The sequence below is a fragment of the Girardinichthys multiradiatus genome, chromosome 11, assembly GCF_021462225.1.
Source record: "Girardinichthys multiradiatus isolate DD_20200921_A chromosome 11, DD_fGirMul_XY1, whole genome shotgun sequence".
NCBI classification, from domain to species: Eukaryota; Metazoa; Chordata; class Actinopteri; order Cyprinodontiformes; family Goodeidae; genus Girardinichthys; species Girardinichthys multiradiatus.
The window spans coordinates 35,395,998-35,413,064 of record NC_061804.1 but is presented as its reverse complement, the minus strand read 5'-3'; the positions used below and the strand labels follow the sequence as shown (position 1 = coordinate 35,413,064).

Below are 17,067 nucleotides of genomic sequence, written 5' to 3'. Positions count from 1 at the left end.
ACAATCTGCTTCGCCTTCTTCCTGGAGTCAAGCTGAATCAGCTATGCGTTTAGAGCTTATTTTTAAATAACTTTGAATCAAAAACTTTTTAACTCAAAGACATACTTTTCGAAAGTGCTCGACATTTTTTCTACAATCACAAGAACAGCTTAATGACTGCTGAAGAGATTAGTTCTGAACTGTATTCTAGCAGATAACATCTTGGTATGTTCACGTTGAGCTGCTTTAATCTCATCCTGGTTTCAGTTTGAGTCCAGCATGTGTCATAAAAAAAATCACATTTCAGGGCCATTTCAGCCACTGCAAAGAGCAGCAGACTTTGTCTCTAAATTACAGAAGTTTAATGAATTCCAGACAGCACTTTTGCAGAATGAGCCGTGTAGTCGATAAAAGAAGAAAAAAAAGAAGAAGCTGGGAGCAGTGAAAGGCTGCACAACATCAGCCAGAGCAAAAAAGTGGAGTTATTCCATCACCTGGAGACATGCAGATGGAGGCTTGATCATGAGATAAACTGGACTCATGACTTTTACTGGACTTTTACTATTTTTTATTGTGGCAGGAAACGACTGCAGCTTCTCAGCAGCTCATTGCTTATTGGGAATCTCAGCCAAGAGGAAATAAGCCTTACAAAAATCCATTTTCGCCTATGAGGGAAACTTACAAGGGACTGCTTGAAAAAAATGAGGACTGGAGCTATTCCGGTCCAATGATGGCACTACTTCCAACAGCAAAACAGATGGAAAAAAACACACCCATCTTACCGCACTTATTAAAAAGGAATACATTCTAACAAATTTGGACAACAAAAAACAGCAGTTCATTTGAGTTTAATGGACGGACTTTCTATGACCATAAACAGCAACTGGTGAAAGAATTAAATTCCTTACACTCACAAGAAAAAAATCAGTAAATAGAATAATATTTATAAAAGAAGAACAAGGTAAATTTCAGTCTTATTTTCCAAACCCTAATGCAACCATCTATTCAGACACTAAAATTAAATACATCTAAATGCAATAAAACTCTCACAGAGTTTGAGAGAAAATGTTTCTTTCATACAGAATATTTTCACATCCAAAACTGTTTCCAAAATCTGTTTAAGTTAAATATATTTTACATTTCAAATACATCTCAGATCGTTCACTCATGTGCCATATTTCTCTGTGGCAGACTTGTATTTGTCTCATGTCTAAAGGCTTATTTACAAGACAAACTGTTGTCCTGTAAATAAGAACTGGATAAAGACTTGGCAGCCTGTTTGAACATTTTATTCAGTTAACAATTAATCAACAACAAACTATGAGCCGTTCTGTTTTGTGTTAACTTCAACAGCTTCATGTAAGTAGTTGAATGCTGGGTGTTCACTTCTATGCAGATGCTACAGTTATTTATACAGGGCAGCCATCTCAACATATAGGAATAGTCTCTCTTTAATCAGATTTTAACCTTTTTAAAGTTCTTAAGCCAAGTCATTATTGTCTAAAAGACTAAATACACAGTTTTCACACATTCCTCTTTAACTACTAACATTACAGTTATCGTTTTAAATGGGGCTCATATGGAGAGGGTTATGTTTTATGAGAAACTTCACATATCTCCATATTATGTCCATATTATTAATCCTCTAAAAAAAAGCCAAAACCATAACTGGATTTTTATTTTCATTTTAAAATTTTCTTCATTTTTTTGGCTAGATGGGGACTAGTCCACAGCGCCTTCTTGTCAGTGTCAGATTTCAGGGCGGTATAGTTTCCATGAAGCATTGTAGATCTTTGAATAGGCTGGATTTTGTATATCATACTCTGCATTTTAGCTGCAAAAGGAATGAGACCCACTTGTAAACTGGAGTTGGTCAACTAGACATTTTTCTCACTTTGAAGAAGAAACACTTATGTTAACGCTCATTTTTAAAGTTGGGTCGGATGGGTGTGTTCAAATATTATTCCAGTGTATATAACACCCTTTAAAAGCTGTTTTTTTCATTGATTTGTACAGAATAGGCCAAACTGAATCACCTGAACAAACAATATTTGGATGCATTGCCCTGACTTAGTATTGTAAGTTATTTGTAAAAGCAGCTTAAACAATCAGTGTGTTAATTTAGTTTTGTTTAATAAGTGGTAAGGGTATTTCTTTATGTGGTTTTATTTATTTTGTGTTTTCTGCCTTTTTGCCTATGCTCTTATTTGTAAAATGTTTGACACTTATATGGGCTAATACTGCTTGGCGGAAGAGATATTGTGTCTCAATCAACAATAAAGTAAAGCTATGAACACAAACAGATTTGACCTTTTACCTAAGGCACTTCTTTCAGTCTATTGTGGCGGTTCTGGTGCTAAAACTTGACGGATCAAAACTGGTCATTTATATTTTTCTTTCCTCTCTTTAAGTAGAGATTAGAATTAGACTGTAAATCCCCCATTCTTTGGGGTCCAACCATTTAACCAGTTGTTCATCTTTGTTAGATTTTGGTTCATGTGGATGTTAAGGTTTTTTGCTTTTTTCAGTTGTTAGTGAATAGAAATGAGTTAGATAATTTTCTTTTTTTGAGCTGTCATTGGATTATTTTTAGTTGAAGTGAAATTCTAATCCTGAGAAATTCTAATCCTTTCATTTTTCATATATATTGGAGATTACCCAGTGGAAATGTACAGTTGTATCTTACGAAAGTTTGTAAGATATTAATATAAGTTAAATGGGTTCAGTACAGTAAAATATTGATGAAAAACTTTTTTATTTCCAGTTTCTCTAGTTCATAAGTGTTATGTTTATGCAGTTTGAATTCAAATAGGTTTGTTCAGCCTCAATTGAAAAATAAAGTGTTCTTCAAAATGGACCAGCAGTGAGGAGATGAATATGACCAGCTACATATGTTAAGTAGTCTATAAACCCTGTTTCACCCTGTCTTGAGACAAACAGTCAGATGTTCTCGTGGTTAATTGACTTCAGCAACAATCAAACATTTCATGAGTCTTATCTTGCTGAATGTCCAACTTCTCAGTGTTTCTTGTTTGTTTGTTTGGTCGCTGACTCGCAGCATCATTCTTCATACATGTCTGGCCTCCTCTTTCTTTTGCCTCCTACGCCTACACAGCAGAACAGCCAGCAAAATCAGTAGCAGGAAGCCCAGAGTCCCCCCGATGAGGCCTACTGTCAGAGCAAGGCTGTTGCTACTCGGCTGGTATTCCATACAGGATCGAGTGCTGTACCCGGCATCGTTTACAGCAACCACACAGACCTCTGCTTTGTGGTCTATCTGGCTCAATGCAGCCCTCCTTTGATCCGCCCTCAACGTCTGCTTCTCTCCCCCTTCTACTGTCACAACGTAAGATGTGATATAAGAATTTGGTGCACACCACCAAACTACAACTGCTGAGCCGTTCCAGGACACTGAGCTCAGGCTTGGAGGCTCTGGATGCTCGTTGTGCAAAGTGAAGCCTGGACACAGGCAGCCTAAAGAGGCAGAGAGGACCTCACAGGGGGTCTGCTTCTCACGGCAGGCGTTGTAGTCGCACCGTTGGAGGGTTCCAGCATTTGTAGGCTTTATGACAGGGACAATGGGGATGGATGAATCCTCAAATATACTGTAATCTTCTGTGGAAAGGATGAGATCGTTAGGAGGTATTCCTGTTCCTGCAGATGTAGAGGTCAGTGGACCCTTGATGGAAAGCAGGCATACGATCACAAGGAGGAAGTGACGATTCTTCATGACAGGCGATGAGCTGGAAATCATTAAAAAAAAGACAACTCCATCAGCGAGATGCATAAGCTGCTTTTTGCACATAAATGAATTAATTTACAACTATACTATATGTACAGTTTCTTCACTATTTATCAAGATAAAACTACAAACTTCAATGTATTTTTTTTATTTATGAGACAGACCAACAAAAAGTACCAGATATTTGTAAAAGCCTTGTAAAAGGTGATGTGTTCTTGCTGTATTTTTTTTTTTTGGAGCTAAAACGCTGTGTTTATTCTAATTCTCCTAAATACAGAGATCCATAGCGCAGGTGGGAGAATGTGTTGATGGGAAGATTAATGGACCAAGCCTGAAGAAACATGCTAGAGGCTGAAAAAGAATTGAGACTGGAGCAGTGCTTCTCCTTCCTGCAGGACAACAGTCGTTATCATGCAGGCAGAGATTCAATAGAATGATTAAGATCAAAACATATTCATGTGTTGAAATGGTCTAATCAGTCCAGAGCTAAATCCCACTTAGAATCTGTGGCAAAGATTAAAACTCGCTGTTCAGACATGCTCTCCATACACACTTAGTGAGCTTGATGTATTTTGCACAAAATATCTGTCACATTTCATTGTTTAAATGTGCAATGCTGGTAGAGACACTTGCAGCTGTAACGGCAGTGAAAGCATTGACCTAAAGTGGCTGAACAACACAGTTTTCAGATTTGTACTTATGAAAAAAAGTTTATTAAAATTAATTTGTCCTTCAGTTTCTCAATCCTTTACTATTTTGTGTTTGTTGTATAAATAATGGATCACCAGAGAAACTCAATTTTGTTTCGTATTTTTGATATAACTGAAATGAAAATGTTGTAAAATCCTGATGAAATACATTGATGTTTGTTGCGGTAATGTGACAGAATTTGAACAAGGGCAACATGTAGCAATACGTTTGCAGGGCTCTGCATGTTCAGTGACTAAGGTTCTGTTTATCTTGAATGAAACTGTCTGATTGAGGACAAACTGTTCTCTCTTTCTCCACAGATTCCTCATATTTAATAAATTATATGACAGCAAACAGAAAAACTGCAACAATTTAAAAAATCATTTAAAAACAGGCTGATTTTATTTATTTTAAACAATTCCAGCTGAAAGCACAAACTACTTCACTAAATAAAACCACTCTGTTTTGGCATAAATAGAACAATACGAGGACACTTAGCAAACATTTACAACCATGTCATGTGTTTTCTTAGTGATTTATATACTTGTTTACAGAACGATTGGAAATAATTCTCATTTGTGAAGATTTGGAGGTGCCTCAGTCTAAATCAGCATTCCAGACGGTATTGCACAACTGGTCCAAATGCTTGCACACCCAAGCAGAGAGCACTGCCTGGTCAGCTGGATCTGATTACAGGAAAAAGCCTGAATAGAGGTTCCACAAAGAGTGTACCTAAAATATGATCTGAGCTTGGCTTTGGTAGAGAAATTATGTTACAGTTTATTCAAAACTTGTTCTGATTTAACTCTGATTCTAAACACGATGAAACAAAGCAGAAGGCCCTCCTGAAAACCAATTTACGGATTGATTTTGTTGCAGATAAACTCCATTCACTTTTACAAAATAATCCAGCTGCGCAAATCAGAAGAAGTCCTACCTGTTGCTTCAGATTGTAATCTTGATCAGGATGTGAATTGAGCTCCTCGGTGGGCTATGCTTCACTTGCCTTCTCTCCTTCTCTGTCTCTCCTCTTTATGTTGTCCTCCCGCTCAACAATCGCCTCCTTCTTTCTGCCCCCCCTTTCATTCCCGACCCTACGACTACAGCTCCACCTCCCTCCTTGCCAAACACTTTAGCAGTGTCACTGAGTGATGTGCATGCTTGCTGGTGAGTAAACCACAACCTGATGTTAGTTAGATCATCCACTATTGCATTCAGATTAGGTGAACCAGAGAAAATCTGCTCGCATTCCTTCACAGTCTGCACATTAGTTAGAGCGTGTCTCATTTGTTAATGAGAGTTTGTTCTCCTTTTTTGGAGAGGATGAGACTGAATGGATTCTGGGGAATCTCCACACCAAGGCTTTGATTCAAGCTCCTATAGTTGGGGAGGGGAGTTTTCCACCTACCTGGTCATAAATGAAAAGAATAACTAAACTTCAAGCTGGCCTGTAAGGTTGAAAGGGATATATTTAGCAGCAGTTCAGCCTGTTTGCATTTGTTCCTTCATTAATAATAAAGCACCTTTCACATTTGGGCAACCATACCGACAATTTATGTGTGTAGACATGAGCAAATTTAGGTGAGCAGCTATTTCCTTGCAGCCATTTTATAATTTACTACGACCGATACACGTCTAATTTACCTAAATGGCATACTCTCTTGTCTTTCCCCTTATGAACAGTGGCTGAGAAAAATTGGCTTCTGTGTCTTGTCATAGTTATACCACAAGGAAACAGGAAGTCGCGGATGAATAAATTTCAGTTCCTTCATACTCAAATAAACTTGGAATAAGCAGTGTCTTGAAAAAGGGCAACGTTTAGATCAATAAGTAGTGCAGTAAAGTGGAAGGCATGTCATCCATAGTTAAGCATTTTGTTTGAGTGTGGTGTGCCTTTGGAATCAGTCCATGTTACTCTGATACTGAGCAGCTGTGACCAGCATTCACACTCTATTATACTGCCACCACCATGCTTCATCATTGGGATCTGGTTGAATCACCTTCTCTTACAGGTTTGCAGTGTTTCCAACATGGCTGCAGAAAACTGCAAACAAAACCACTTGTGGGTTTTTTATCTACTCTTCCAACAGTTCCTTCCATAATACGCCTATAAAAATTCACTAGGAACAAATGTTTATATCTTGAGAAAAAACAAAAGACCAAATGGCAGTGCTAACATTTAAATCATTTCCATGGAAATGACACATATTTCTGTATATATGAGAGGTTGGTTGTTGCGCAATTCACTGCTTCCGTTTGCTGATGACTGACCACATACATTTTTCGCCCTGAACATCTGGCCGGCTGGGATCAGGAGACTGCTTCCTCCATCAGGAATGAGTCCATGAGGAATACTTTATTTAAAGCTCTGAAATGGATGCAGTCCAAGGTAGGAGCTATGAGAACGACCAATGGATCTTCAGGAGAGATGACGGGTCTGACATAAATCCTGCCAACCCTTGTCCTGAAATTTATGATTAATATTTGCCTCATATGGTTTATTAAAATCCTTAATTGGCCAAATGGGGAAAAGCGGTGATGTTTTGTTATAGATCACCCTGCTCAGCTAAAGCAACAAATAACTTATGTTTTAATGAGCTACAGATTTCTCCTAGTTACATCAAGGCCCTGATTCTCAATAATAATGTTGTAAGCATTAACTGAATATGTAACAGTGTCAAGCAAAGGTCCTTTTATAGTATAGCCATTCAACTTACATTTATACATACAACCTTACATTTGTCATGTTACCACCAAAAACTACATTGTGTTTTATGTGATAAACCAGGGGCTCCCAAAGTGGGGGTCGGGACCCTATAGTAGGGGGTCACAGTTCACCAAGTGGGGGGTCACAAGATGACTTTCAGAATCATTGTGATGTGACTCCAGAGGTGTAGGGGGGCCAAAAGGGACAAAATTAAAGAGGTGAATATATTATGAAATAATTAAATGTGTATGTCCCATGAAATAAATAATTATACCATGAAATCAATAAATGTACCACTTTTTTATTTAATGCATTGAATTAAATATATTATTAAATTGGGAAACACACAACTACATAATTGTCAACTAAATAATTAAATAATACTTTAAAATGATGAAATTCAATAATTAAATGAAATTTAAAAAATGTAATTTATGTAAAAATACATAGAATTATTTCACACTGTATTGATTTATTAAATAAATAAATCAATATAGAGTGGAATAACTTTATGTATTTTTAGGAGGTCGCCAGTCTCTGTTATTTTGGGGGTCACAGGCTGAAATGTTTGGGAAACCCTGTGATAGATCATATCACTTGCCTTGGACATGGGCAAGGCACTCAACTTCAAGTTAAGTTAGTGATCTGTGTATCAGCGTGTGAACGTGGTGAATGTGGTCGGAATGAAACACTTGTGTGAAAGTACGTTTTAAGTTGATATGATTTAAAAAGCTCCATGTAAGTTCTGCCTATTTACTAACACATAGTGGTACCTAATTGTGAAATGGAAGAAAAAAGATCAGCTTTTACTCAGAATCCCCAGAAAAAAATCCAGCATAACAAACTGCCTTTTAGAAGTATTAAGTAACCAGTGCAGCCTGGTTAATATACATGGCTGTCCACACAAAACTAATAAACTGGGGCAATCAGCGGAACATCCAAGAGGCCCATGCTAACTCTGGAGGAGGTGCAGAGATCCACAGTCAGGTGGGAGATTAGATTTAAGTTTACATATCATCCTGAACAGACCATTCCAACAGATGAACATGGTGGTGGTGGCATCATTCTGAGGGAATGCTTTTCTTCAGCAGGAGGAGGGAAACTGCTGAGAGGTGATGGGAAGATAGATTAACTAAATGTATTTTCCAGAATCTCTGAGCAATGTCCCAGTCCCAGCTAAACAAAAGTACACACACACAGCATGATACTGTCACCACCCACCATGTTAATAACTGTTAATAACGTGGTTCAGAACAATCTGGAGTGTTGGTCTTCCTTAACATGGCTTGTGACAAACTGCAAACAAACTTCTTATGACTTTGTTTTAACAATGGCTTTCTTTTTTGCCACTTTTATTCAAGCAATTTGTGGAGTACTAGTTGTCCTGTTAACAGATTCTTCCACCTGAGCTATGGATCTCTGCAGTTCCTCCAGAGTTACCATGGGGATCTTGACTGCTTCTCTGATAAATGCTCTCCCTGCCCAGCCTGTCAGTTTACACTGAAGGTTATGTCTTGGTAGGTGTGCTGATTTGTCTCTTTTTCATTTTCAAATTATAGACTGAGCAGTGCTCTATTTGACGTCTGGGGATAGTGTTTTCTAATTTCTAACCCTGCTTTAAACATCTCCTCAGACTTATCCTTGATCTCAGATCCCTACAAAATATTTAATTAGAAGATTTGTTATATGTCTTTCAGTTAAACTGAGTGTACAAAACACTGTTCAGCTCCTATGGTGTATTACACTGACAAAGAGCTGATCATCTTCAAATATCAAGGAGTTTAGGATTTGTTTGGACAGTTTCTCAATGTATGATGGCCAAGTTGGCCATCTAACATTCAAAGCCTTATCTACAAAAGACCGATGACGTTACATGGGCTTGTTGGGGTCACTTTTATTTTTTTTAAATTCTCATTTTCTGTGGACATATGCATATACATCAGACATTTTCCAGAATATTAAAGCCTACTAAAGGTCCCTCACGTTATCCATGAAAATAACATACAGGTGAATATATATTGAACATAAGAACAGTAATACAAAAAGAAAGAGAGAAAAAAAAACATCTCAGTTGCAGGATCTATAGGATCTATAAGAGTCTTAAAAAAATAATATTGAAGTTCCTTAAATCTCTTCTTGGGTGTCATATCGTGTCCATTTTTCCCATTTATCTATACAAATGTCTTCTTGTAATTTGAGAATGAAGGTCATTCACTCCATCACATAAATTTCCCTAACAATATTCAGCCACTGTTTTAGCGATGGAGCTGTTATCTGACACCTATTTCCGTGTTATGGCTTTTTTGCAAGCAATTAACAGAATCTTAACCAAATACACATCTTCTCTCGCAACACATTTTTCCAGGTTTCCAAGATACATAGTCTTAAAATCCTTTGGTATTGAGTACCCACATATTCTTTCAACTATAACATTCACATTTCTCCAAAACATGGTTAATTTTGGACATGCCCAGAATATATGTGTATGATTTGCTTCTATATTTCCACACATTCTCCAGCATGGAAGGTGAGACCTGGTTTGCTTACTTTTTATCTTTGGTGTAATGAAAAATCTTGTGAGATTTTTCCATCCAAACTCTCTCCATAGTGTGGAGTTTGTTGTTGTACCTTGATTTATACACATATCTCACCATTCTTCAGATGATATTTCCATTTTTATTTGATGCTGGTGTATTTTCTCTTAATGTTTTATATAATGATGTTATTTCCTTAAAATTTATTCCTTTATAGGTTTTAATCACACAGCTAACTAAACCATCTAATGTCTGAAAGTTCTGTATTTCTCTAAGGTAATAATCTCGGAGCTGCAAGTATCAAAAGAAGTCAGTGTTCTCCAGTTGATATTTATCTTTTAATTCTTCAAAACTCATAATTTTACCATCTTTAATTATAGTACAAATAGCAGTTATTCCTCTGTTTTCCCAGATTCTAAATCTGTGATCATTCCTTCCTGGTTCAAAATTATTATCATATGTGACGCAACGAAACAGCCTAACCCCCTTTCCCAGTCCATTTTGTTTTATCCTTTCAAACCAGATGTCCAGGGTATGAGAAGTTATTGGATCTAATTGGTGTTGGTGTGCCTTTCTAAGTCTATCATCCCCCAAAAATGTTTGGAGTGGAATATCGTCAACTATTATTTCAATGTCTTTCCACTTGGCACCATAACTTTGGTCACACCATTTAATCACAGGTCGTAGTGGTGCTGCATAGTAGTAGTCCCTCAGATGAGGAAGTACCACCCCACCCTGTTCCCTGGACAACTGCAGTGTTGACTATTTTAGTCTTGGTCTCTTGCCATTCCAGATAAATCTGGAGATAATCTTGTCCCAGTATTTAAATCTTTCTGATTGAATCTTGACTGGAAGAACCTGAAAGAAATATAATAATTGGGGAAGGATGTTCATTTTTATAACTGAAATTCTTGAAATAAAATCTAATGTACGAGCTGTTCATCTGTTTAAGTCCTGATGAATGTGAGAGTTAATAGTGTCATAATTAACCTTATAAAGATTATTTAGTTTTTTAGTTATTGTTACTCCAAGATATTTAATGGATTTTAGTTCCCAATTTATTGCTAATTTAGTTCTAATCTCTTCGGACGGAGCATAATTGAAAGACAACACTTGAGTTTTGGTAACATTTATTTTATAGCCGGAATGTTGCGAAAAAGAATTGATAAGATTAAACAGAGAGATAAGATTTTGATCTGGGTTATTTGCTTTATTAGCTTTATTTGCTTTGTTAGGTTGCCATTTATTTTTATTCTCGCTATAAGGTTTTGATAAAGGATTTTATGGTTTTAATTGAATTTTCACTAAAGCCAAATCTTTTAAGGACCGCCTACAAGAAGTTAAAATTTACACTATCAATTGCTTTTTCAGCATCTAAGCTGACTAAAACAGCTCTATTTTCTTGGGTTTGTATTGAATTTACTACATGGAGAGTTCTCCTGATGCTGTCCTGAGTTGAACGACCTAAAATAAAACCTGTTTGATCTTCTTCAATCAGGTGTGTCATGATTTCCCCATATCGTTCAGCTATTATAGATGTGTATATTTTGTAATCCACATTAAGTACCGATATTGGCCTATAGTTATTGCAGTCCTCGATATCTTTCCTTTCCTTCGGGATTACCGAAATGATTGCCTCCCTCCAAGAAGTTGGGGCCTGACCCACCTCAAGTGTATAGTTGAGTGCTGGCAGTAATATGGGTATCAGGTCTTCTTTAAAGGTCCTGTACCATTCTACGGGTAACCCATCGCTTCCAGGGGATTTTTTAGCTTTAAGTCTCGCTATAGTTCTTGAAATCTCTTCATATGTTATTGGGGCTGTCAGTCTCCTATTTTGTTCAACTCCAATTTTAGGTAAGTCCAGGGAGTCAAGAAATATGCTTTTTTCAATTTTGTTTGAGGATGATGGTTGTTTATATAGTTTTTCATAGTACTTTCTGAAGGTTTCTTCTATTTCTTCTTGGTTATACTGTAAAGGATTTGTGAAGGGATTTCTAATTTTGTGTATAGTATTTACTGCTTGTTGTTTCCTGATTCGCCTTGCTAATAATCTATTTGCCTTTGCACCCTGTTCATAATAGTCTTGTTTTACATATCTAAGTTTTTTTTCCACCTCCAAGGTCAAAAGACTATCTATTTCTATTTTAATATTTTTTATTTCTTTAAGAAGCTGGGTATTGTGAGTTGTTTGATATCTTATCTCAAAAGTTTTTAATTTTTCCACCAAATTGAGATATGAGGCTCTTTTTTATCTTATTCTGTTTTGAAGTTATAGCTATCAATTTCCCCCTGATCACTGCTTTACATGCATCCCATAGGACTATTGGACTGATTCCTTCAGTGTCATTTTCTTCTACATATTGTTTCATTTCTTTTTTAATTTGTTCTTTTACTACTGTTTTGTTCAGAATACCCAAATTTAATTTCCAAACAGTGTTTTTCCTCCTACTATTTATATCTATTTTTACCAGAATAGAACAGTGGTCTGAAATATCTGCAGCTCCAATTTCACACTTAGCTACTTTATGAAGGTCCCACTTGTTCATAATCACATAATCAATTCTTGAGTGTGTGTTATGTATCACTGAGTAATGTGTATATTATTTATCGGTTGGATGGTGTTCTCTCCAGACATCAGCCAGTCCCTGCTCCCTCATATATGTATTAATCATCATTTTGGCCAAATTGGTCTTACTTCTGTTAGTGCTTGTTGTATCAATCCGATGGTCAAAACATATATTAAAATCCCCTGCACATATCACGACCCCCTCAGATTCTGATGCTATAGTTGTTAACAAGGTCTTAAGATATTGTTTATCACTCTCAGGTGGGATATAGACATTAATCAGTGTAACTGTTTCATTTTCTAATTTCCCTTTTACAATTACATATCATCCCTCATTATCTCTAGTTTCCTTGGTACATTCAAAGTTCACAGAATTTTTAATGAGTATTGCTACCCCTCTTTTCTGACTTTTCTTATACATACTGTAATATGTATTTCTGTAACCAAATTTCTTAAGTTTCTCATGTTCTTCTTGGGATAAATGTGTCTCTTGTAGATATATAATGTTGGCATTGATTTTTCTCATTTTAAATATGACTTTACTCCTTTTAGCTAGGTTATTTATTCCATTCACATTCATGGACACCAAAGTTACACTATTCATCGATTACCTCGAGCATCAATCCCTTCTTTTGACATCTTGCAACCATAACAATGAACAATAACATAAACTCTAATAACATAATGCAACTCAGTATCAAAGTCAAATGGGCCTATATGGAAAAAACTTACTTCCCACCTCCCTCTGGGGGGGGGACATCAGGGGCCCTTGTTAAATCCAGTCTGGTCATTTCTCTATAGGCAGATCTATACACGCTCCGATCCGACCTTAAACCTGAAGACAATCTTTAAAACAAAAATATTTTTCTCAAGTGTGACTTTATCTTCATTCTTCTATAGTAGTTATTTATTATGGCTTAAATCTTCTGGATTTATTTTGACCTCTTTTCCCACCGCTGCCAGGATAGTGCTCCTCACCTCCACCTGCATTCCTCTCCGTCTCAGCTCCTCCACGGCCGCCTGCGCATTCTCGTAGATCCTAATGCCACTTTCCCAGTGGGTCTGGAACTGGATCCCTCTTTCCTTCAGGATTTTTTTAATGCACATACAGGTCCTTCTCAAAATATTGGCATATTGTGATAAAGTTCATTATTTTCCATAATGTCATGATGAAAATTTAACATTCATATGTTTTAGATTCATTGCACACTAACTGAAATATTTCAGGTCTTTTATTGTCTTAATACGGATGATTTTGGCATACAGCTCATGAAAACCCAAAATTCCTATCTCACAAAATTAGCATATCATTAAAAGGGTCTCTAAACGAGCTATGAACCTAATCATCTGAATCAACGAGTTAACTCTAAACACCTGCAAAAGATTCCTGAGGCCTTTAAAACTCCCAGCCTGGTTCATCACTCAAAACCCCAATCATGGGTAAGACTGCCGACCTGACTGCTGTCCAGAAGGCCACTATTGACACCCTCAAGCAAGAGGGTAAGACACAGAAAGACATTTCTGAACAAATAGGCTGTTCCCAGAGTGCTGTATCAAGGCACCTCAGTGGGAAGTCTGTGGGAAGGAAAAAGTGTGGCAGAAAACGCTGCACAACGAGAAGAGGTGACCGGACCCTGAGGAAGATTGTGGAGAAGGGCCGATTCCAGACGTTGGGGGACCTGCGGAAGCTGTGGACTGAGTCTGGAGTAGAAACATCCAGAGCCACCGTGCACAGGCGTGTGCAGGAAATGGGCTACAGGTGCCGCATTCCCCAGGTCAAGCCACTTTTGAATCAGAAACAGCGGCAGAAGCGCCTGACCTGGGCTACAGAGAAGCAGCCCTGGACTGTTGCTCAGTGGTCCAAAGTACTTTTTTCGGATGAAAGCAAATTCTGCATGTCATTCGGAAACCAAGGTGCCAGAGTCTGGAGGAAGACTAGGGAGAAGGAAATGCCAAAATGCCAGAAGTTCAGTGTCAAGTACCCACAGTCAGTGATGGTCTGGGGTGCCGTGTCAGCTGCTGGTGTTGGTCCACTGTGTTTTATCAAGGGCAGGGTCAATGCAGCTAGCTATCAGGAGATTTTGGAGCACTTCATGCTTCCATCTGCTGAAAAGCTTTATGGAGATGAAGATTTCATTTTTCAGCACAACCTGGCACCTGCTCACAGTGCCAAAACCACTGGTAAATGTTTTACTGACCATGGTATCACTGTGCTCAATTGGCCTGCCAACTCTCCTGACCTGAACCCCATAGAGAATCTGTGGGATATTGTGAAGAGAACGTTGAGAGACTCAAGACCCAACACTCTGGATGAGCTAAAGGCCGCTATCGAAGCATCCTGGGCCTCCATAAGACCTCAGCAGTGCCACAGGCTGATTGCCTCCATGCCACGCCGCATTGAAGCAGTCATTTCTGCAAAAGGATTCCCGACCAAGTATTGAGTGCATAACTGTACATGATTATTTGAAGGTTGACGTTTTTTGTATTAAAAACACTTTTCTTTTATTGGTCGGATGAAATATGCTAATTTTGTGAGATAGGAATTTTGGGTTTTCATGAGCTGTATGCCAAAATCATCCGTATTAAGACAATAAAAGACCTGAAATATTTCAGTTAGTGTGCAATGAATCTAAAATATATGAATGTTAAATTTCCATCATGACATTATGGAAAATAATGAACTTTATCACAATATGCTAATATTTTGAGAAGGACCAGTATATTCTTTCCTCTTCTGGACTACGTTGGTAGCGTAATTATGGTCGAAGAAGAGCTGCTTATCTTGATACATCACTTTTTTCTTCTTCCACGCCTCTTTTAGCAACATCTCTTTAATCGTATAATCAAGAAAGTTTATCACCACAGATCGCGGGGGTTTATCAGTTGCTGGTCTAGGTAGCAAAGCTCTGTGCACTCTTTGGATATTCAGAGCAAAATCCGGCGGAAGAGATAACTCTTCTTTCAAAAGGTGTTCAATAAACTGCGCCATCGAACCCACCTCTGCTCCCTCTTTCAGGCCGAAGACGCGTATGTTATTCCGCTGGCTTCTACCCTCCAGGTCATTTAGCTTTTCCTCCATTTCAGCGATTCTCTGCTCTGATTCTTCGAGTCTTGCCGCATGATTCACTACCTCGTTCTTTATTTCTGTAAGTTTAAGGTTGATGCTTTCTTTGATGCTTTCGATTTCTTCTTTCACTTCCTTCTTTATATATCGCGACTAAATGAGGTAAAGTCCGTTTTAAATTCAGTCTTAAACGATTTGATTTCCTTAAGAATATCCTGGAGGCCTCAACCTGAGCAGCTTTCCATTTCCTCCTCTGCATGGCCTCGCTTGCTACTCTCGGTCTCAGACATGTCAGCACCGCGGTCCAACGTCCACCCGGATTTTTCCGCAAAATCTTTGATATTACTCTTGTCTTCTTGCTCTTCTCCCACCTTTCATTACACTTCTGTTGTGCCTTACTCTTACATTCACTTTTTTGTGGGTTTTTTATCGAGTGTTGATCGGGAGCAGTTGACTTGAGCAGCCATCTTGTTGGCGTCCCAAACCGGAAGCCCCCATGTTCGCAATCTTCATCAAACTGGAGGAGTGCAAGAGAGCAGTCGACCAGCACTTCTACGCCTGAGTGTTTGCCTAATGTGGCTCCGCTGCAGATCTGTTCTGGTTCAACTGACTCCTCGTTTGAATTACTTCCCAAGCTTCAAGATTTCAAGGAAAGTTGTGGATTCCATTCCAGCTGGCTGCTACTAGCTCTCCTACCTCCTGGCTTCAAGCTCAAGCGAACCCTGTCCACCCAACGTTTACTCACCTCCAAGCCCGTCATCTGGAGCTCACCACTCCAGCAAGTGAGCTGCCTTCAGAGAAACCTCACTGCTGCTGACTGAGTAAAGGATCAAGAGGAAAATAAATTCAGGCACCTCTGTGGTCATCTTCCGTCCCAGCTCTGACCCCCTCCATGCAAGATCATCAACATTACTCACTAAGCCTGAAGATACCTTCTTAAGAAAGTCTGTTTTTGTTCTCCATCAACTCGCCCAACCTTCTCTCCATACAGTCAGTGTATCCAGTTCCAGTTCCCAGCCCACATTCACCTTCAGTAAATAAATTAATTAACTTTTCCTCTGTATCCTGAGTGTTCTCTGCATGTGGGTCAAATTTGTTAATAAAGCGATGACAGGGCTGTTTATCGAGTTTGCACGAGCAACAGGTCATTGCCCTGTGGGTATTTTAGATGCTTTTCTCTTCATATGGTTGCTACACTGCTGTTTAGATGAAATAGATTTCTCCCTGAAACCCAATTGTCAGGCTGACATTTAAGATACATACAACTAATTAAATTCCAAAGGAAAGGATTTAGCCAAAGACAGGATTAGATTTGATTTAATCAGATAAAAACTACCGGAGGCTATGCGCAGATTAATCTTAGATGTTTTACTAAATTGAGATCTGGTGACGGAGATTATCCGAGCTGTGAGGTGTATTATCCTTCTGGAAAGAATAAACATGGGCAGCAGAAATACTCAGGCAAGCAGCAGAGTTTTATGCTCAGTTGGTTACCCACATCATTAAACCACCATTCATACGAGGCAGAATAGATCCATGCTTTCTTGTAATTTATACCAAATTGTGATCCTACAATCTGTATGTCGCAACTGAAACTGACACATTGGACCGGGCAATGTTTTCCAAACTGTTATTGTCCGATTTAGTGGAGCCTGTAGAAATTGAAGCCTCCATTTTCTGTTCTCAGCTGACAGGGGTGACACATCAGGTGGTCTTCTGCTGCTGTAGCCCATTTGCTTCAAGGTTTTAGGTGTTGTTTTTAGATACGATACCTTGTGTGTAATG

General features: G+C 38.3%; 1 protein-coding gene across 3 annotated transcripts; it reads right to left on the bottom strand.

Moving 5' to 3' along the window:
- Positions 1-811: 811 nt before the first annotated feature.
- LOC124875830 (LRRN4 C-terminal-like protein) lies at positions 812-16,304 on the bottom strand. 3 transcript variants are annotated; one of them, XM_047378213.1, is made up of 4 exons: positions 16,028-16,304; positions 13,197-13,301; positions 12,951-13,064; positions 812-3,722 (listed from the first exon to the last, which is right to left on the bottom strand). In XM_047378213.1, the coding sequence occupies exons 3-4, from the start codon at positions 13,007-13,009 to the stop codon at positions 3,047-3,049; spliced, it is 735 nt and encodes a 244-aa protein (XP_047234169.1). In that variant the 5' UTR covers positions 13,010-13,064; positions 13,197-13,301; positions 16,028-16,304; the 3' UTR covers positions 812-3,046. The 3 variants fall into 3 exon arrangements, with proteins under 3 accessions (XP_047234169.1, XP_047234170.1, XP_047234171.1); XM_047378214.1 differs by lacking the exons at positions 13,197-13,301; positions 16,028-16,304 and having other exon boundaries at positions 12,951-13,073; XM_047378215.1 differs by lacking the exons at positions 12,951-13,064; positions 13,197-13,301; positions 16,028-16,304 and adding an exon at positions 5,349-5,495.
- Between the last annotated feature and the right edge of the window lie 763 nt (positions 16,305-17,067).

Excerpts from the sequence above, each read along its gene's own strand:
- LOC124875830 (XM_047378213.1), bottom strand. The coding sequence starts at position 13,009 with ATGACCAGACTGGATTTAACAAGGGCCCCTGATGTCCCCCCCCCAGAG. Across the intron at positions 3,723-12,950 it reads CCCCCAGAGGGAGGTGGGAA|CTCATCGCCTGTCATGAAGA; the intron begins GTAAGTTTTTTC and ends AATGATTTCCAG.